Source organism: Diplotaxodon limnothrissa, linkage group LG4 (genome assembly GCF_057381915.1).
Source record: "Diplotaxodon limnothrissa isolate DT_005_m linkage group LG4, D_limnothrissa_male_GT1.1, whole genome shotgun sequence".
In the NCBI taxonomy this organism is placed as follows: Eukaryota; Metazoa; Chordata; class Actinopteri; order Cichliformes; family Cichlidae; genus Diplotaxodon; species Diplotaxodon limnothrissa.
Genome location: NC_140599.1, coordinates 19,159,410 through 19,180,564, shown reverse-complemented (window position 1 = coordinate 19,180,564; position 21,155 = coordinate 19,159,410). Strand labels below are relative to the sequence as shown.

At 40.9% G+C, this 21,155-nt stretch overlaps 1 protein-coding gene across 2 annotated transcripts; it reads left to right on the top strand.

Moving 5' to 3' along the window:
* The first annotated feature begins 8,004 nt into the window (after positions 1-8,004).
* Positions 8,005-20,929, top strand: LOC146633647 (sterile alpha motif domain-containing protein 9-like). Of its 2 annotated transcripts, XM_085352391.1 has the most exons (4): positions 8,005-8,057; positions 10,106-10,168; positions 13,249-13,312; positions 16,023-20,929. In XM_085352391.1, the coding sequence occupies exons 3-4, from the start codon at positions 13,282-13,284 to the stop codon at positions 20,660-20,662; spliced, it is 4,671 nt and encodes a 1,556-aa protein (XP_085208517.1). In that variant the 5' UTR covers positions 8,005-8,057; positions 10,106-10,168; positions 13,249-13,281; the 3' UTR covers positions 20,663-20,929. The 2 variants fall into 2 exon arrangements, with proteins under 2 accessions (XP_085208517.1, XP_085208518.1); XM_085352392.1 differs by lacking the exon at positions 8,005-8,057 and having other exon boundaries at positions 10,090-10,168.
* The last annotated feature ends 226 nt before the right edge of the window (positions 20,930-21,155 follow it).

Sequence of the window (21,155 nt, the reverse complement as noted above, 5' to 3'; positions counted from 1 at the left end):
TCACAGCTTTCCCTGCTTCCCATAGAACAGAAGCAGATATTCCGGGAGTGTCATTAAAGTCTAAATATGAAGTCCATTCCTTTTTAAAGTATTTAATAAAGTCTTCATCTTTAAGTAGTGATATATTAAATCTCCAGTTTTTACTTGGCGTAGTATTATTCTTGTGCATTAGTGTTAAAGATACAGGAGCATGATCGCTGACAGCTATAGGATGAATCTCAGTGTCTGAAATGTCACACAGCAGTGAGCTGCTGACCAAAAAATAATCCAGACGAGAGTAAGAGTGATGAACATGCGAGAAAAAAGTATATTCCTTACTGGTGGGGTGAAGAGAGCGCCATGCATCGCAAAGACCAAAGTCGTTCATATACTGTTTGATTATATTTGTGGACTGCCAATTACGCTGAGTTCCTGTTGTGTTGAGCCTATCCATTTCTTCATTTAGTCCAAGGTTGAGGTCACCGCCAAGAATGAGTGTGCAATCAAGGTGTTCAGAGAGTGCACTAAAAAAACCGTGGAAGAATGAGGGTTCATCAACATTTGGACCATATATACTTACAATACATAGTTTTTTGTTCAATATTGATAGTTTAATAATTAGAAATCTACCCTCTGGATCTATAACTGTATCGAGTACTGTAAAATTAACATTTTTATGTATTAAAATTGCTACTCCCCGTTGTCTAGAATTATAACAGGCTGCAAACACGTTAGGAAACTCAGGTGTTTTAAGTTCATTTAAACCTGTGACAGGTTTGTGAGTTTCTTGTAATAAAACAACATCTGCCTGTAGTTTTTTAAGCTGGTTAAATATTTTTAACCTCTTTCCTCTGGTGCCAGCTCCATTTACATTCCATGTGACAAACCTCAGCATGCCCTTAATTGTGCGTGTATGTTTAATGATGTATGCTGGGTGTTTCGTTTAGACAGGTGGAGAGAATATGGAAACATCCCTTGTTTGTAAATAGAAAGAGAAAAAGAAGTGTGGTGAGAGACTCCATAAGTCTGACTATGTGTGTGAATATTCACTAATATGAACAAGCGTGGCTTGCTTATGTGTCCTGCAAGTCTGTGCGTGCTGTGAGGCTGTTGTGAATGTGCTGCCGTTGAGCTGATGTGTTTGCGTGATCGTGTTGTGGAAATATGGAGAAATAGAGGGTGTTGTTTGTAGGTGAGTGGGGGAGTAGGTGACCACAGCAGTGAAAGACAAGAGAAAGAAAGAAACCACATGAACTGTGAGCGACAACAAAAAAAAAAGAGACGAAACGGAAACATTCCAATTAAAGCAATGACGGAGGGTGACGGTGTTATATCTGCTATGACATCCTACTGATATTACTAGGTTAAACACATTTTAAAGGAGAAAGTGTGAATGAATAAGAAAAGAGTGTAGCGGGTTCTTATCTGGAGTGCAGTCAGTATAACCACGGTGTGGTGCCGGGGTCGCGGTACAGCTGTCCGTCCACGTAGAGCCGGTCCACAGCGATGACAGCACGGGAGCCTTTCTGGATAAAGCTACGTCGAACTGGGAACAGGACCTTGCGTCGTTCCAGGATCTCTTTGGGGAACTGGTCGTTCACGCTGAAGTCCGTTCCTTTCAGCTCTCTGCCGCGACTCTTCACCTGTTCCTTCTGTTTGAATTGACTGAATTTGGCCACAATAGGCCGTGGTCTCCCGGTCCGCGACCGCGCGCCCCCCAAGCGATGTACTCTATCGAAGTCGATGTTCTTTACGGTGTCCTCCGGCAGCTTCAGGTGGATTTTAATGAAGTTTTTCACCGTTGCCTCTGCGTCCTCTCCGGCAGTTTCTGGAATACCAGAAAACACAAGATTATCTCTCATGCTACGGGCTTGTAGATCGATAACGGACTCTTTTATTTTTTTATTTTCAATGTTTAGCTGGGTCACGTTATCGGTGAGAGATTTAACCGACTCCCGTAGCGTGGCATTTTCAGCGGCAAGCGTTTCCACCTGCTGCTGGCTGAATTCCAGGGATTCTCTCAGAGATTTAAATTCCCGGTGTAAAATCTCCACCAGGGACAGCCTCGCATCGAAACTGGACAATCGCTTGTCGATTGACTCCAGGATTTCTGCGATGTCTTTGCCGGCAGGCGATGTTGTACCGGGGGAGTCTGCCTGGCGACTTCTCTTCGATGACGGCGTCTCGATTTTGGCCGGGGAAGATGCACTCTGGGCCTTATGCATTACTAAATCTTGAAAACAGCGGTCGATGTAATCTTGGAGAGCGTCTAAACTCTCCCCGTTGTCCTCCAGGGTGTTAGAGATGATAAAACAGATGTTGTTAGTTATATGACAATTGATTAGTATATTTGGTAATACTGAAGCTTGGAAAACCTTTGTTAAACTCTATGCTACCATTTGCTTTTTCTCCGCCAAAATCTCCGGCGTCTGACGTCACCTACAACATCACTTCCGTCACTTACCTCACAGGTGGCGTTGATTGAACAGGCCATACACTTCCTCTCGTTCCTTGGTGGGCAGAAAGTGTATATGTGCTTACATAGGTGAGTAGGCAGCTCCCCCACTGCCCGCGAGCCATTGTTCATCACACATACTGGCAGTTGTGATGCGTTCAGTTTGTTCAGTAGAATTACATCAGGCAGTGGGTCTGAGACTTGGGGCCAGGTCAGTAGGTATGTCTGTCCGGAACAGTTCACATTTGTGAGTGATGATGACCTCCAGGTTGCTTTCGCTGGGATGCTGTAGTTGGCTTTGGACCAAAGAGTACCGTAGCCTGGATGTGTTGCCAGGCCCAACAGGCACCAACTGCGATCTTCAGGTATGCTGTACGGCCACAGGCCAGACGTCTGTGAGGATAGAGGCATATGGGTACATGCATAGCAGTCAGTTTTGTTATTCAAGTGAGCTGTAGTGTTCATAAACTGCCACCAAAAGTTAGTGGCGTAGCCATGGGGAAACTCGGTGTACTGTCCTTTGTCATACAGTGTCTGCCTTTTCTCCATATAGCGTGACTTGTTGTCCCTCACGGAAGCAAAGGTGAGGAGCCCGGCCATGGTCAGGGCCGCTGCAGTTGTTAAGAGCCACCACCTCATGACGACGGAACACACCCTCCTGTCGCGAGTAGACCCCCCGGCCAGGAAAGCTGACCCCTCCACCGGGCGAGATCACAACAAGTGGGCAAGCCTGCCGTCAGCTGTGTTTAGATGGCTTCACTGACTCGCCTGCAGTGACTCTGATGGATCCAGGATGGTCGTTCCGCAATTTTGCAAGCGGTCGGTGTAGTGAGGAGGACTTGGTATGGCCCCTCCCACCTGGGTGTGCTCCAGTTTTTCCTTTGGAGCACCTTGATCAGAACCCAGTCACCGGGCTTTAGTCTGCAAGACACTGGAGAAACATCATCAGGTTGTTGATTATGTACAATGATCTCTTTGTTTTCTAACAGCTTAGACATCCATTCTGCTAATGTGTTTTCTCTGATTGCTTTGTCTATTGGTTGACTGGTAATGGGCAGTGGAAACGGCCTGCCATGAATGATTTCAAATGGAGTTAGTTTATGGGAGCCTTGTGTTAAGCGCATCCACATTTTCACTAAACCCAAACATTCAGGCCACGGCCTTCCTGTTTCTGCCATGCATTTCCTGAGCCTTTGTTTTATAGTGCCGTTAGTTCTCTCTACAAGGCCTGCGCTCTGAGGGTGATAAGCACAGTGGTGTTTTATGCTGAAACCGAGTGCTTCAGAGACCTTAGTGATGACATCATTTACAAAATGAGTGCCGTTGTCTGATCGTATCAAAGCTGGGATGCCATATGTGGGTATGAAGTGATTGCACAGGCACTTTGCTACTGAAATTGCATCTGCCTTTTTCACTGGATAGATTTCCGGCCACTTTGAGAACACGTCTATAACCACTAGGGCGTATTTTGACCCTTGACATTCGCTTAGTTCAATAAAATGAACTAAATGAATTGTGTGAAAAGGATGAGGCGGAGTTGGAAAACGGCCTCTTTTTGGTCGCAGGTTACCCTGAGCATTATATTTTTGACACGTCATGCACGTTCTGACAAATGCTGCCACCCGAACAAGGCAGAAGTCTGCATATGTTGGCTTTTAATAGCATGCAGCTTCTGCTCTAAAAGAAACAAATAAATAAAAATAAAAGAAAATGTGGAACATGCTCATCAGCTTAGCAGTGTCTACATATTTAATTCAGCTTCTCAATCCTGTAGTTTTAGCTGTTGTCTACAGGGTTTTGCTTATTGGTTGTTATTATAGGTGTGCTCTATATCTCAGCAATGTGTCATTCTAGAATGATAAGTTTCAAGCTGGTCAAGTGCCTCTATGCACTTCATTAGTTTAGTTATTCTCCGTATTGTCTTCATCTCACATGTCATTACACTGAGTTTCAGCAAACCTTAAGCTTGATGCAGACTACTGCTTAACAATTATTCACCTCATATCATAACCGACTAAGGTGCCTCTTCATATTAATATTATGTCATTGTTAATATTATCCTCTTTGTCTTATATAACAGCAATAGCATATTATATTTTATCAGTGTGTACCACTATACTACTACTGAGCCAATTTGATAGTTAGGATCATCTTATTCAGCAAACAGATAATTTTGAATTCATCCAATCTGCGGTCACATTTGTTCTCTCTGTTGCATGGCGGACCAGGCAGTTCTATTATAATATATTATTTATATTTTATTTTGTATCCATCAAGGGCTTCAGATGACCTGCAGAATCATCCTTTTCCCAAGGTGGAGACAGTTACCTTTTCACACACTGTCCTTGGCTGAACAATGACACAGCCTTAATATACCTTATTTATGTTATTAAAATATTTTCGTGTGAATTATTTGCTTTATATTCATTTTATACATGCTGGGCATGGTCATCATGCCAACTGTTTCATTGTTAATATCACTTTACAGGTTGTAATCCTTGCTATTATTAATTTCAAATACTCTAAAGATAATTTCTACTGTAATTTTCCCTTTGTTCATCTTTATTTCGTACTTTTTATATTTATATCTACTCAGTGGGGTCTGTTTTCAACCCTTTTAAACTACTTCAAACTACTTTGATCTCTAGTTTTCACTTAATAAGGGATTATTAAGTTCTTCCTGATATGGGTGGTGCTGCAGATGCGGCTGCAGGAATGAGTGATGGCTTTCTAAAAGGGTTGTGGGAACTGCACAGTGTCTCGTCTTCTGGTTTTACTAAACTGGCAGTTGAGTTCTGTTCTTCTGACTGTTTATATTTTGTTTTCTTAAATCTCTGTTTACAGACACTGTTTTTGTCCGGCGTCTGGACTTTTCTTTTCTCACCACTGCTCGTCAGCAGGAGTGAGTTTTAATTTCACTTGCTTGATTACCCATCTTATTTATGTATTTACTTATTTTTGTTTAAGTAATATATACACAATACAGCTGCTATCACCTTCGCTGGTATTAGAGACGAGAGTGGTTGCTCACACGCCCTTCTACTTTCGGACTATTTCCAAAAGCGGTGTGAACTTTACGAGACGGAACTCGACCGTTCTCTCAACTCACCAGCACGTCAGTGAATAGCAGTAAAAGAAAAACACAGTAGGAGCAGCTCAGTCTCTTATTGGACCGTGAAAATTCAGCTTGCTCCATTAATTAAAACAATACACACACACACACACATTCACATTCACAGCTTCGACGCGCGCGCGACCGGAACCCTTATGATAAGGGGAGCTCCCAGAGCTACTTACTCCCTAGACCCAGTCTAGACCCAGCTGGGGGAGCTACCCAGAGCTCCCAGAGCTACCAGTCGACGAGCTCCCAGAGCTACCAGTCGACGAGCTACTTCCGCTATTTTAAATTCCCTGAATTCAAAATGCGCTTTTACGCAAGATTGTGTCAGTGTGTCTGTATCTACCTGGTCGGTGTCGCCGGGTCTGGTCCACCTCGATCGGGCCCCACCACCGTGGGTCGCTTTCTAAGACGTTGGCCAAGACCCGAATTTAACGCTCTTGGTCTTTTTCTACACACCTGGTGTGTGGGCTGTCGACAGGCGAACAACGTGGACTGGTCACGGAGATGGGACACGATGGAGGTGATCCGGCTGTCGAAGGACCAAGAAATGTTGGGGGAAAACTCTGTAAAAGACCCAGGAGAAATAAAGACACAATGAGACAAAGTTACTTTCTTTATCAAACGTGTACACGGGTGAGCTGCTAAGAACAACTCACACCATGCACAGTGGCTTGGTAATTTTTATAGGCACAGAGCACAGAGACAGTGAGAACAGGATAACAAATAATAAACAGATAAAATAAAACAACTCCATATATGGTGCTAGTCTCGTCAGCAGAGAGCTAGGGAAGATAAAACAATCTAAAACAATATGTCCCAGAAGCAAGATGTCTTTGCTGGGAAAGTCTAAAAAGATAATTCTAAACTAATCTAACCATAGGGAGAGGGCAGACAAAAGGCATCTTTGTACATTTAAAAGAAGGTAAAGAAACATAGAATCATTTTTCCTGTAACAACATCCCTCCTGCCTTTAAAGCACATAAGAAGAGGAAAGGATTATTAGGATTACTGTAATTTAGATTAGTTGATTACATGAAATCCACCTAATTTTTTGCCTAATACCTAACTGACCATCAGCAGTATCATTGGAAACCTGCAGGTATGTGCGACCTGTGCTACTTTTTATTATCCTTTAGGGCACTGCTGACAACAGAGAGACAGAAGTTACTCAGTAGTCAGTTGCTGTTATTATTTATAGGAACTACCTTGTAAACACACTCTTCCACATATGAAGGGATATTCACCCTCCCTAGTTGTTGAAACTCAACTTGGTCTCTACGCACAACATATAATGCGCTTATATTTATCATACAAACATAAAGGATGTGATATGAAAATACAACTACTTAGTTCAATATCTTTTTAAAGTGTTTACAGTAGTCTGCTAGTGTGCAGTTTTCAATATTTAACTTGGCTGGTGGTACTGTATTATGTAAATAGTCATTCCCTGGTTGAAACTAAGGTGTGGTTCAAACAGGTTACATAATGTGGTGAGCATACTTTGTACTGCTCAGGTCAAATCAGTCCAACCAGTACCTTATTTTCTCATTTCAATGGCACTTGGTCTAGCTTTCTTTGGAACTGAGTTCATTCTACTTTTTTTGTTGCAAGTTGTTTGGCCACAACTTACAAGCATATTGACACAACAAGGAACTTGTCACACATCCATAAACATATAATTAATGTGATCTGTATTTACTACACTCAACGTGTTTTCTGTCTTTTTCTGTTATCTGCTCAGATGCTCACAAACTCACCTGGGCTTCTACAGCATAATAGCCATACAACAACAGAAGGGCCACAGGTGTAAACTACTTCAGTACTGTGCTAAAATTAGGCCTACTCCATTAAAAAAAATGTTCATTCATTTTGGTGCTTCTTTTGATCCCTGAGCTTTTAACAAGCATTTTTAACAATTGGACAGAACATGAACCCTCATATTTTGTGTATCTCCCCCCCCCCTAAATATTCAGTTAATGCTCTCTGGACTTTGGAAGTATTTTTGTGTGTGTCTGCATTATTATACCTACATTATAATCAATCCACTACTTTTTGGCTACTTGATATATCTTTTTAGAACTGTGATATTGAATTTGTTGCAATTTATGCTGCTTTTGAAAAACACATTTTTAATGTCACCGACCTGACACCGACGTACCCGGATGAACAAAAAGCGACTTTGCCAAAAAATGACTGCGGGATCGCCTTGTTACAGGAATGTTCTTTCTGGCTCAAAATGACTTGATATCATTTATGAGAGATGTGTTTGACAGATTATAGACCAACAAGTCATTTATAACAGGCCTGTCATCATTTTTTTTTCCAAACACATACCGGAAATCCCTTTTTGGCAGGGTTTCTCCAAAAACGAAACTGTGAGCATACACTGTTTGCAGCACACCGTGCAAACAACATATCGCACACAGGCGGCACTGCTTTCTTTGTTCCTCTATTAGCCTGCATTCTGGAGCAGAGAAAAGACTCTGTCGGTACTTCGCCAAGGTAAGATAATTGCCTTGCCATGTTTTGTTCCATATTACAATCTCCATGCGTAGTTTTAAGTGACCCGGTTAATGCACTACAATATGATTCTAATATATTGAACTTGCTTGGTGTAACATGGTATTGTGCAGAGATGCAATGGGCATGAAAATGTGGAATATTGAAATGTCTTGTAGGCTCATGGTGGTTGCCCGGGGCGGCATCGTGGTGGGGGGCGGATAAAAAAATTGCTCGTACTTATGCTGCCCCGACATCAGCCAGCGCGTACTGGGAATGGCCTAGGCACCGATCGGTTTTCTATCGCCCATTTGCTGGGAGTAAGGGCGCCCTCCGTTAGCGAGGTGCGCCTGCTGCTTGCGGCACAGGGAGGAGAGGGCGGCGGAGGATTCTCTGGCTGGAGCAGCATCTAATAACCAGCTCGCAGAATAAAACAAAATAAAAGCAAACAACAAACACGAAAACACCAGACATTATGACACAGATTTATAATTTGCACCGATGTTTTTTCGAAACGTGAAAAGTGAGCGCGACAGCCCTCGGTGCGCCTGCTCGCTGCTGAAGTCAAAGTAAACTTTATTGTCATCTCCGCTACATACAGTCCAGTATATAGAGAGACGAGGCTCCAGTTACAGCAGTGCAAGTAAACAAACAATAAATATAAAAAGAGTAAGAAAATAAATATACACTTTAGGACCAGGGGTAAAGGGATCAATAACAATTTATAATTTACAGTTTGATGATTTAAAGTCTCACACACAACCTGCCGAAAGGGGAGGGGGGCCGGCTGCTTCCAAATAGAGCACATTTCATTCATAATGATGTAAATCCAAGCCCATTATGTATTCATGATTTGAATCCTGGGTTGTGTGAAATCCCAGAAATACACCTTAGACAAAGTGAATCTGTGAACTAAGGTGTAGGTCTATTAGGTTATGTTGTGGTGATCCTCGAGTTGGTGGATTTGTGGTCATACTGGAGTGCAAAATTAAAACCAGTGGAAGATGGACAAGAAAAGTTCAAAGCCATCAGGTGCTCAGTTTAGAAAAAATAGAAAAGAAGAGGAGAAACTAGCAAAAGATACAGGTAAGCAGGTGTGTCATTGGATAATGGCAGGGCATGTATCCTGAAACAATCAGAATCAGAATACTTTATTAATCCCTAAAGAAAATTATGTGGGTTACAGTTGCTCCAAGAAGAAATGGTAAAAATAGTAACAGTAACAGACTAAACTCCAAAAAATATATTAGGTTACAGATTTTAATATTAATTAGTCATTGTCAATTGTTGATTTGTCCTGTTCTCATTGTATGACGAATTATGATGGCGGTTTAGTAGCCGTTTGCATGTAATGCATACTCTCTCTCTCTTCGTGTGTGTGTTTCTCTGGTGAAATTCAGTATGGTTCCGACAACAGTTTTATGTTAATTTACAATCCTTAATATGTTTTATGTGTGTGTGTGGGCGGGGGAGGAGGGCCAGAGGGAGTGTTCGCCCGGGGCGCCAAACAGGCTAGGACCGCCACTGTTTACGACTAAAAACAGACCTGCAATACAAATGCATTATTTGGGAGCAGGTTATGAATAAAAACGTGTGATCACGTTAAGCCCACACAGCCCAGTTTTTAAACAGAAAAAAAAAAAAGATGCCACAACAGCAGCAGTGATGATGACGCTAGCACACTAACGTGGAGGCAGAGTCTGTTTACACAACACAAGGAGCAAAGAGACGGAGCCGTTACCGAAGCAGTGAGCTCAGAGTGAAAGAAAATGTGCTTCTAGCGTCCAAAACAGCAGCGCTGTTCCTGTAATCACCGTTAACACCTTTACTGGGGAAAAGGTAGCAGGAATTTGCTCTGAGGATATCCTTCATCAAAGCACCTGATCAACAAACTCCATAATGAAGAAAAGGGAACTTTTTAACTGCTCCATCGACCGCCGTTTGTTTTACACAGCAAAAACAAACTGCACTATTCCCCTGCACTAAATTGTATTAAAATCTGCAGATTAACTGTTTACTTAGTCTAACACCTGACTGGTTTAATTATACAGATTGCTGAAGGCTGACGGCGGCCATCCTATTTAACATGGAAGCGATACCTGCAGCAAACGATGGTAAGTCGAAAGGGGAGTGTGAGGTGTACTAGAACATGTTAATTTCAAAGGCTGTAACATTTTTAAAAGATAAAAAGTGAAATGATATGAAATATTGTATTCATGAAATTGCATTATCATTTATTACCGGGCAGTTAAAGATTCAGGCCGCACAGCTGTGGACTTTTCTATGTCAGGCAGTCTGCACACGGAGAAGTGAAGTACAATTCACAATTCAAAACATATATTAGACATATGAAAACACGAAATATTTGTGATTGGCTACTGATGGGGAAATGCCATGGTTCAGATTCAATGCTCCCTGATTTGTTCCTCTCGTGGTCCTTCCACATGGCAATGGTCTTTGACCTCCAGTCAGGGATCTTGTCCTGCGTGAGAACATTCCTCCCTACTTTACAGTTGTTACCAGGGATGTTTTATTTCCATGCTGATGTCAGCTTTAACCCACACAATAAAGTCTCCATTTCTTGTTGACTAGAACACCCGGTTATATCCCCCCACACACAAGGCCAAGGCAGTCTCTCCTATCTGAAACTGGTGTGTAAGCCTGTAGCAATTGATAGATGATCTGATATCCTCGTGTTGGTAATGTTCCCACATCATCATAATAAATGTTGTTCCAGGTTCAACATTGCAAGGGACCAATCACATTGTTGTGACATCATACTTTTGCAAGCCAAGTGATTCATTCATTTATGAAATTCCAATGTTGCAAGGACATTATGTATAGTGCTTACCGTTTATTAAAGAACAGTATCCGGAAATGCAACGAATTGCTGGATTGGCGGACAGAGGCGGTTTCTTGCACGTTTAGTGATGTGTCGGTCGCGAACGAAACGGCTCTTAGAGCCGCCTCTTTGAAGTGAACGACAAGAGCCGGCTCCTTATTGGGAGCCTTGTTTTTTTTTTTTTCTTTCTCTCACCCTCTCTCTCGCCCTTTTTTCCGCTTCACTCCGCACGCGAGCCTTGTGTTTTGCGCTGGGAAGAGGAGGGAGGGGCGGTAGTTGCACTCGCAGTAGCACAGGAACAGAGCAGGAGGGAAAGAGAGAGAAAGAGAGCCAGGGACAACAACGTCACATTAGAAAGGTATAATAATCATCCACAACTATTTTCAGTTGCGGATGATAAAGGATTCAGAAAGTTTATTCCTGCAGGCCCATATGACAGAGAATGTGCATCTTCTTTTTGTCTTCATATATTAATTTATATTTAATTGTGTTGTGGTTTGCAGTGTTTTGTGTTGTTTCACTTTAAATTTGTTTAAAAGGAAAAAGCTGAAAATTTAAATAGTTAAAAGTTTAAAATGTAAATAGTTGGGTTTTGTATCATATGATTTATTTATTACATTTTATGTGGAGTGAATAAATAAAAGTATATTTACGGTGGCCCCTACAGACAAAGCACATACAAACTCCAAAACACTTACAAACTCCAATATATATTTATATATAAACACATATAAATAAAAACAGAGTTGTTTTTTACATTAGGAATTCATTTTGTGCACAATTTTATATTGTTGTTAATAATAAATTAATTAAAGCAACAAAACAACTTGAAGAGCCCGTTGGGAGCCAAAAGAGCCGACTCTTTTTAGTGAGTCGAGCCGAAAGAGCCGGTTCTCTAAAAAGAGCCGGAAATCCCATCACTACGCACGTTAAGTAGATTCTTTTTTTTTTGTTTTTTTTTAAGGCGTTTTTTTCCAAAGTCGCAAAAGTATGACGTCACAACAATGTGATTGGTCACTTGCAATGTTGAAACTTGACACAACATTTATTATGATGATGTGGGAACAACACCGACACGAGGATATCAGAGGATATCAGATGGTGCGTAGCAATTTACCTTCAACACTCCACTCTCTGTGCCTCTTAGTTAACCATTGTTGGTGTGATTTTGATGCTATTTCAATAGAATAGAATTAAAATGAACTGAAAATTTCTAGGCGCAGACAGGAAGTAGAGGTTGGAGAGATTAGTGGTCACAGTGTCACCTGAGTGTGAAGTGTTTGTGAACAGAATCGACAGCCCCAAATCTGCAGCCATTGCTCTTAGTTGGGAAAAGGGCGAAGTGTGCGTTGCGAATGAGTTGCTGCCCCAAGCAGAGTTTCTTAAGGTCTTGTTTACCAGTGAGGGGAGGCTGAGGGGAGAGCTGGGTAACTGGCAGACAGACTAGTGCAGCATCAGTAGCAACACTGTACTGGTTTGCGGTGGTGAAGTGCGAGCGGGAAACAGTCGATTTACAGTCCATCTACATTCCTACCCTTACCAATGATCATGAGTTGTGGATAGTGATTGAAAGAATGAGACTGCAGACAAAAGCGACAGCAGTTAGCTTAGAGATAGGACGAGGAGCTTGGTCATTCGGGAAAGGCTCAGAGTATAGCTGCTGCTCCTCTTTATTGGAAAGAGCCAGTTGAAGGGGTTCGGACGTCTGATCAGACGTCCGAACCCCTTCCGTCTGTCAGGAATGTTCCACTGTGAGAAGGCCTCGGGGTAGACCCAGCACACTGGATAGATTTTGACTCTGGGCTGCCTGGTTGTGTTTTTATTTCAGTTATTTTATATTGGAGTCTAAATGACCCAGATTAGTTCATCATTAAAATGCAAATGAAAACTAGTACAGATTTTTGGTTGACAAAATATGTAAAGAAACAAAAAGTAGCAAAAATAATAATAATCTATGTTTTCTTAGACGACATTAATTACCTTTGGTAGTCCATGAATGCAAAATATGTTCATCAGATGAAGGTTAACATGCACCTTATACTATACATTAGTGTCTAATAATAAATTACACAACACTGCGTGAGTTTTTTTTCTCTAGTATTCTGCCTTAAAGATCCTATATCAGTAAGCTCTATTCTTGAATATTTGTAATGTGTAAATTCTAATGTAAAATCTGACAGTATTTCGCATTGGATTCAGGAGACATTTGGTACAATAACTCTATCAGGAAAGATAAAATTTACTAAAGTTATAGTCAGTTCCAGTTTCAAAAGTTAATGATAAAATTTGACAACATAAATGACCCAGCAAAAATAATACAGGACTTAATGTGACGGTTTTTCTTTTTGACAGATGGAATGTGATGATAAGTAAAAACCAATACTGATGTGTGACAAAACAAGAAAGGAAATCATGGGTGAGTGAAGTTTGTTTTTATGAGATCCCTTTTTTTTCTTTTTTCTTTTTTCTTACATACATGATACTTTTAGGTTTCTGTAGACTAATTGTATTTTGTTGTTTTAAACATTCCATGTTTAACTGGCTTTATCATCAGTGTATAATAACCAGACAGCTGAAAATGACTAACTATTTGCTAAATCTGGGCTATGGTAACTGCTTTAGTACAAACATCATCCTCTACTACAGCGGTCCCCAACCCTTTTTGCGCCACGGACCGGTTTAATGTCAGACAATATTTTCACCGACCGGCCTTTAAGGTGTCACGGATAAATACAACATGCTCTCTGGTTGCTATAGTAAAATGCGTAAGCATTTCGCATAAACACGGGAAAAGACCCAGGGAAACCAAGTTAACAATAAAAACTCTGAAAAACCCTGAAAACCATAAATTTCACACCTGAGCCTCAACTCTCGGGGCCCGGTACCAAACGACCGGTACCACTGCTCTACTACACCAACTTAACATGACAAAATTAAGTCAGATTAAAACATATTTAGATGTATGCACTTTACATGGACATCTTCACATCTTCACCATATTGTCCTTCTTCCTGGCTTAAGAACTTTTAAATGTTACAGCTTCTTTAGTTGAATAAATACCTACTATATTACCAAAAATATAGTAGGTATTCATTATTATTATTATTATTAATAAAGTATTGTTAATATAGTAGGATTTATTATTAGCTGAAAATGACAAGTTGTGGGGGAATTTTCAAACCATTCTTTTAGGAAAAGGCAATAAAATACTATGAAAACACCTCAATACACATAAAGGTATTATTAGAAAATTGTACATAAAGTTTCAAAAGTAAAAATAATATATATACATAATATACATAATCTTCTGTAAAGCATATATTTGCAGTGGCTGTCCTGTGAGAAAAAAAGATCAGTTGTTTGTAAGCTCAGAATCACAGGCTTACATCTTTTTTTTCCCCACAAAGTGTATTCAAATATTAGTAACAAAAAAAACATCTAAAAAGGCTTGAGCCATGTGTGACATAGTTAGATATCATTATTTACAAGCAGAATATCAATGCACAATGAAGATATAGTGTTGGCAAAAGAGCTCATTAAATCTGCTAAATTCAGACATTCCTATAGATGCTAATCTGACAGTTCTGTATTAGTGCTGCTGTCCCCTCTCCATCATCTTCAAAGTCATCTTCAAACTGCTTCCCCCTGCTCTCAGCCTACCAGGCTGAGCTGTTTCGGGACTTGGGCCACCTGCTGGATAAAGGTACTCCTACAGTTTGGGTGGAGATATTTATCGTCACTGATCTTATTCTCTGGACCTCTATGGGCGATAAAAAAATAAATAAAAACGCCACTACCACAGCCACAGCCAGGCATAGAGTCAAGGATGTTTACAAAAAAAATCTGAAAGTGGAGGTCAGTCTGTCACCTGAGACATCCCCCAGGTCCATTAGCTGCCAGAGATGCATGTGCAGTCAATCCATGGGTGTTAACAACTGTTGCCAGGGATTACAGACTACAGTTTGCAACAAAACTACCCACTTTCAGTGGCGTGGGTTCAGTTGCTACAGGGGAAGCCACAAAGGCTTTAGAGAGCAAAATCTCCTCTCTCTTTAGCCGAGGGGCAATAAGAGGAAATTAATAGAATCTAGACTTTTATTCCAGATATTTCCTCATTCTGTCCCATTCTGGATTTACGCTCCCTCAATTCTCATCTCAGAAACTACAAATTTAGAATGTTAACACAAAATGTGCTGTTTTGATCTATTTGATGGAGTGACTGGTTCACATCTACAGAATGATTTCCACATAAGCTTTAGTCCAGCACACAGGAAATTCCTAAGGTTTGTCTTCCAGGGCATAGCCTACAAATATCAAACCCTCCATTTGGGATCGGCCCTTGCCCCAAGGGTTTTCACCAGGTGTGTTGAAGCAGTTCAGAGCAACCATTTGACCTGCTTCAACACACCAAGTGTGTTGAAGCAGGTCAAATGGTTGCTCTGTTTCGCAACAGAAAGCTGGTCTCATTAAGAACTTGTATTTAACTGGGCTGGTAGGCACTGAAAACTGCTGCAGATCTGCTCTCCAGATCTTCTTTATGGAGAATGGGCACTCAATACAGAAATAGTGCACCAGCTGTGCATAGAGGTTTGGCCAGGCGAACCTCTATGCACAGTTCCTGTCTGCAGTTTTTCCCAAATTATAGAAAGGTGGCTCTGTGCCCTAAGCCTACCTTTGTGTCTAAGGTTAGGGAGTCTACCATTGGAGCTATCAGCTTTTCATCCACCGGCCATTTGCTGATTAGAGCCAGAGGCGGCTTAATTCACTTTGTCCTGTCTGCGCATTATGCATTTAGCTAAACAGGACTCAGGGGTTTAGGAAAAGCAACCAATTCTTTGTGTCCTGGGCTACCTCTCATAGAATGAAGCCTATGTCACATCTATGGCACAGGGGCTATTATAAAAGGATGTCTGTGTATGCAGCTTGCCTCTCGCCACATACATAATGCGATTAGGCGGAACGGCGAAAAAATGTTTTAATATACAAGGAATTTCAAAATAAAGAAGCAGTATAATATATTGTCAGTTTTTGTCATAAATAAAAAAAGTTATTGTCACACATATTATTTAACTGTTTTTATGCATAGGGTAATTCATGTTTTGTTCTGCTTTTTTGTCCTTTCGCAGCTGACACACCTCAGCAGTCACCCAAGAATTGGACTGAATCTGAAGTAAGCACCTGGCTAAGATCAATTGGAGTGAAGGAACAGTACATAGAAAAGCTCCATGAAGAAGAAGTAAATGGACAAATCCTACTTGCACTAAATGAGGACTTTCTAAAAACAAAAATCTACATGAAGTCAGGGCCTGCTCATTTGATTATTCAGAGAAGAGATGAGCTTATCAACTCTCAGCAAAAATGTCAAGAAAAGAAAAAAACTACTGGTTCCAAAAGAACTGAGTTTGAGGAAAAGAGGAGTCAGAAATTGGTTCAGTCTCTTTCAACAGTAAGTGATGGTCCTCCAGCACAAACTACAGAGACAGAACAAGATGTCTTTGAGGAGAACCATGCTTCTCAGGAACAATGTGTGTTAATCTCAAAGGAAGACTGTAAACCAAGGCCATTTGATCAAGAAGGGATTGATTTTTTATATGTGAAACACAGAATCCTGCAGCCTGAATCAGGTGCTTTTAATCTGATATCGCCATGCCACGAATTTAAGTCTTTTGCTGTAGCTGCTACATTGGATCGCACAAGACTCCAAGCTAAGTTTGCCAAAGAGGTTCTTAAATTTGCAGCTGGTTGTATGAATATCAGATCAAATGGCACAATACACTTTGGTGTGATGGACAGCAAGGAGGATGGAGGATATGTGCACGGTGAGATAACTGGTATCCCTGTAACAGACAAGGATATTTATGTCGATGCTTTGGACTACATTGAAAGGAGTTTCTCCTCTGACAAAGAGCACATACGCCAGTGTGTGCGACCGCCAAGGTTCATTGAGGTTATAGATCGACAAAGTACAGAAAAGCGATATGTGGTAGAGGTTGACATTGTGCCATTAATAAGTATTGTCAAGAACAAAGTGTATGCAGTCCGTCTGCCAAATTTCAAAGAATCGGCAAACAAAGTAGAGTATGAGAAAGAGATGATTTTGCGAAGAGTGGGTTCAAAAACGGAGCCAGTGAGTGACAAGGACCTAAGTGACTTTTACCAAAGAGTCAAAGATCGTGATGCTCAAAGAGAAGAAGCAGAAAAAAATCATTTCCTTATTGCTCCAGAAATGTGTCAAGACCTTGGAAGGAAACTCACCATGCTGATGACCAGTGGTAAGAAATTCATTGAAAAGGAAAAATGGTTCATACTCGTAACAAACAAATTCAAACCTGATGACCTTTGTAACATTGACTGGCTGATTAACATGAATATTTTCTGCGTGTTTGACTTTGACCCAGACTCAAAGATATCAGGTCTTTGCAGTAGATACCTTGAGTACCGTGCTGCAAACATGCATTTTTTGCAAAGCTACAGAATATCCACTGGCACAAGCATCAAAGAATTCAAAGAATTCACAAACCATCTGCATTTATTTGATCAAACTAGTTGGATCTTTTGCAATGGCCGCACTGACTTCAAAGGAAATGAAACTTCATGTGACGAAATGACTTGGATCAAGACAAAAATGACTTTACTCCGAGAGTCTGTGTCTTTGATCTGTAAACAGATTTTGCCAAAAGGTACATTCCAGGTCATATTCCTATTAACATCACCAGTTGAGAAACCACTCTTGCACACCTTCTATGAGTTTTTCACAGACATGGAAGGCCATGAAGACATCATCTGCATCTGTGAATCAGAGGAAAACTTCCATAAGTGGCAAAGCTTTGCAGAGGGTTCATGTGGGAAAGAAGCTCTAAACAATTCCAGTGTTGTTGGAATGAAAATGAGCCACATTAATGCAACTCTGCAACATATACAACCTATGAAAGTGTGTTTCACCAAACACTTGCCGGTCTTTGTGAAAGGAACATGTCGTCTTGAAACACAAGTAGAGGAACAGATGTACTCACTGGAGATTCTAACGGTCAATCATTGCAATGAAACATGCAAAGAATTCATCAATGAGAAAAAAGAAAACATTGAGCGCCAGTTCTACCATGGTGGGAGAGTGACCTGGTTGAATTTCTGGCTTGCTGAGAACAAATATGCTGGAGAGGTCATTGAAAGAGATGCTTATCACGATACTTCCAAACTTCTCAACGATGCCTTGAAATATAATGCAGACCAGACTCCAGTGAATATCATAAACATCTACCATCACCCAGGAAGTGGTGGAAGCACTGTGGCAAGACAAGTGCTGTGGAACAACAGAAAAAGTCTAAGGTGTGCGGTTGTGAAGCCCTCATATCCAGTTTCTGTTGTTGCACAACATGCAGTTGAACTAAGAGAATATGAAGAAAAGGATCCACAGAGATGTCTTCCTGTGCTGCTCCTCACTGAAGACTCAGACAAAGAATATCTAGATGATCTCAGGAATGAATTAGAAGTTGCAGTTAATGTTAAACAAATCCAGTATGGCACCCCGTGTTTCATTTTGTTGAGCTGCAGACGCTCCCATGATCCAGAGAGAAGATGCAAGGAGTCTCCTTTACAGAATGTGTCTGTCACTCATAAACTGTCTGATCAAGAGAAGAGAAAGTTTTCTGGAAAACGGCAGGCACTCGAGGAAAGATATGAACCTCAATTCATTCTGACATTTGTTTTGATGAGTGAAGAATTCAGTGAGGTTTACGTTCATCAGTTTGTGAAACATCTGCTCCAAGACATTGACCGTCACTCTGTTGTCACTCGACTCATTCACTATGTAGCATTGCTGAACACAAATGTTCAAAACTCTTTCATCTCTCAATCGCACTGTGAAGCTTTGCTTGCCTTAACGATCCACTTGGAGAGGTTTCGCCACTACGAGTTTGAGAGCTCTCTAAGTGATCAGGCTAAGCTAGTCTTCTTGCACCTTCGAGATGACAAGACGCACATTGAATCAATCAGAATCATCCACCCACTTGTTGCAAAAGAAATTCTTCAACAACTTCTGGGACCCCAACAAACTCAAAGCAGTTTGGCGATGGATTTGCTCCACGAGGATGTGCTCTTTGAGCACAGATTTGGAAGGGATGAGTATCTCACATTTTTGAGACAACTTTTCATTCGGAGATCCAGGATAAGCAAAGGAGATAAATATGATAGCTTTTTCTCTCCTTTCATTGAGCATGTGTGTGAAAATGAGAAAAGCCCGGACAAAGCAATTGAGTTGCTCAAGGAAGCATTCGAGCGTTTCCATAATGATCCATTCTTTGCACAACAACTTGCTCGTCTTCATTATACTTATGAAAAGTTTGAAGAGGCTAAACACTGGGCAGAGACAGCAGCTAAACAGCTGCCCAACAACTCTTATATACTTGACACAAAGGGACAGGTATATAAGAAATGGTTCCAAGCAAAATGTAAAGCAATTGAAAATGTACCAAAGACGGTGCAAAACACAGCAGATGCTGTGGAAACTGCACTGAAAGCACTTGAGTGTTTTCAAGAATGTGAGAGAGCAGCTGATGCTGATATGGAAAATGTCAACACTTCAGGATTTTTTCACGAAGTTGAGGTTGGGTGCAGCCTGCTCAAACTGATTTCTTCATTACAAGTGTTTGCAAACAGATCCAATGGCCATGCAGAATGTATGAAGTACCTGTTAACTGATTACATCCCAGAGGAAGTTGAAGATGTTTGGGAACCATTCCATAACCGTTTGAAAAAACTTCACAAGACAATGCAGGATGCATTGGAGTGGATTTCAGAGGACCTGAGTTACTTCCAGACAGACATTGGTGCAGATGAAGAAGAAACACCTGAAAGTCCCGAGGAGAAAATAAGCCATCCACTGACATGGCTGGCAAAAAAATCCTCTGAGTATGGAAAGTACTTCAGTGAAGCGTATTCCACTGCAGTCCTACAGCATGGTAAAGCAATCCCAGCCAACCTCACTCCTTTCCAAAAACGCATGATCATCTATCATCTTGGTGGCGGCAATATAACATCCATCCTTTCCAAGCTAACTGATCAGAGGGATGCAGTAAAACTTCTAGAGCATATAATTTCTCTCTACCCCAGTAATCCATTAAAAGCCAAATTCGGTCAAAGGGACATTGTCAATTACATTGTGGCCCATATTTCTCTGAACTGCCTGTCACCGCAAACTCACAAGGTAGCTCATTTGAAAGATCTACAAGCACTTTGTTGTCAGTTTCCATCTGATAAAAGGAAATGTTTGCCAAGTGCCCTGTTCTTGCTTACATTGCTATTCTGGCCAGAGGATGACGACACAGAGCATGAGAAAGAAACCAAATATGAAATTGTACAATCAGCAGTTGAACACCTTGAAAAGGGTTACTGGAGCAAGATGAAAGACATTCCTCAGCGGAAGAGAAGGATTTATAGCCATTTTTTTCTGGGCAATGGGAATGGATTGGACAAGTTTGTTCACAAGAAAAAGTTTGAAAGAATCACCAAGTGCTTCTCAGTCACTGAGAAACGCATGAAGTGGTTTAGTGGTGAGGCATGGAAGATGCCAGAGATTGCCACAATGCTGAAGCGGGTTTCTGGGTGGACTGAAGATCGTGTGGTTTATCTTGAAGGTCCTAAGAAAAAGAAGTTCAATATCCTGCCTCTCTATGTACCTTCAGTGCCTCATAGTAATGAAAACATCACCTTCTACCTGGGGTTCACCTTTAGAGGCCCTGTTGCCTGCAACATCCTTGTGAAAAAGTAGTTGGTTGTCAACTTGCTGAAGCGTGGGCCTAGAATCCAGCTTACTCCAAAGGGAAAGAAAAGATTGTGGATGATGACTGAAAAACCCACAAGCTTTAGACTGTTAGTCAGTTGGTCAAAAAACAAAACTTAAAACATGATTATATTCGTGAAGGTATTTAAGGTTCTTAAAAATACAACTGAACTTGCTTTGTTATAATATTGGCCTCACCTAGAAAGCACTTTGGGGTCATTTCAGCTTAAAATTGTTCTTTTTAAGTGTACTATATAAAGGAAAAAAAATTATATATTTACTCTGAATTTACAAATTAATACAAATGTATTCCTTAGCTTGTTAAATGTAATTTTTTAGGGTTCTGGTTGTTTTTGAATTCCTCTGTTTTCCTGTTTGTACTTATAGTTTAGAAGGACTGAAGTTCATACTTGGCTGACCATTTGTACACTGATTTTACAAGGTGTCTTATACATGTTTATGTAAGCAAACCTAACGTGCA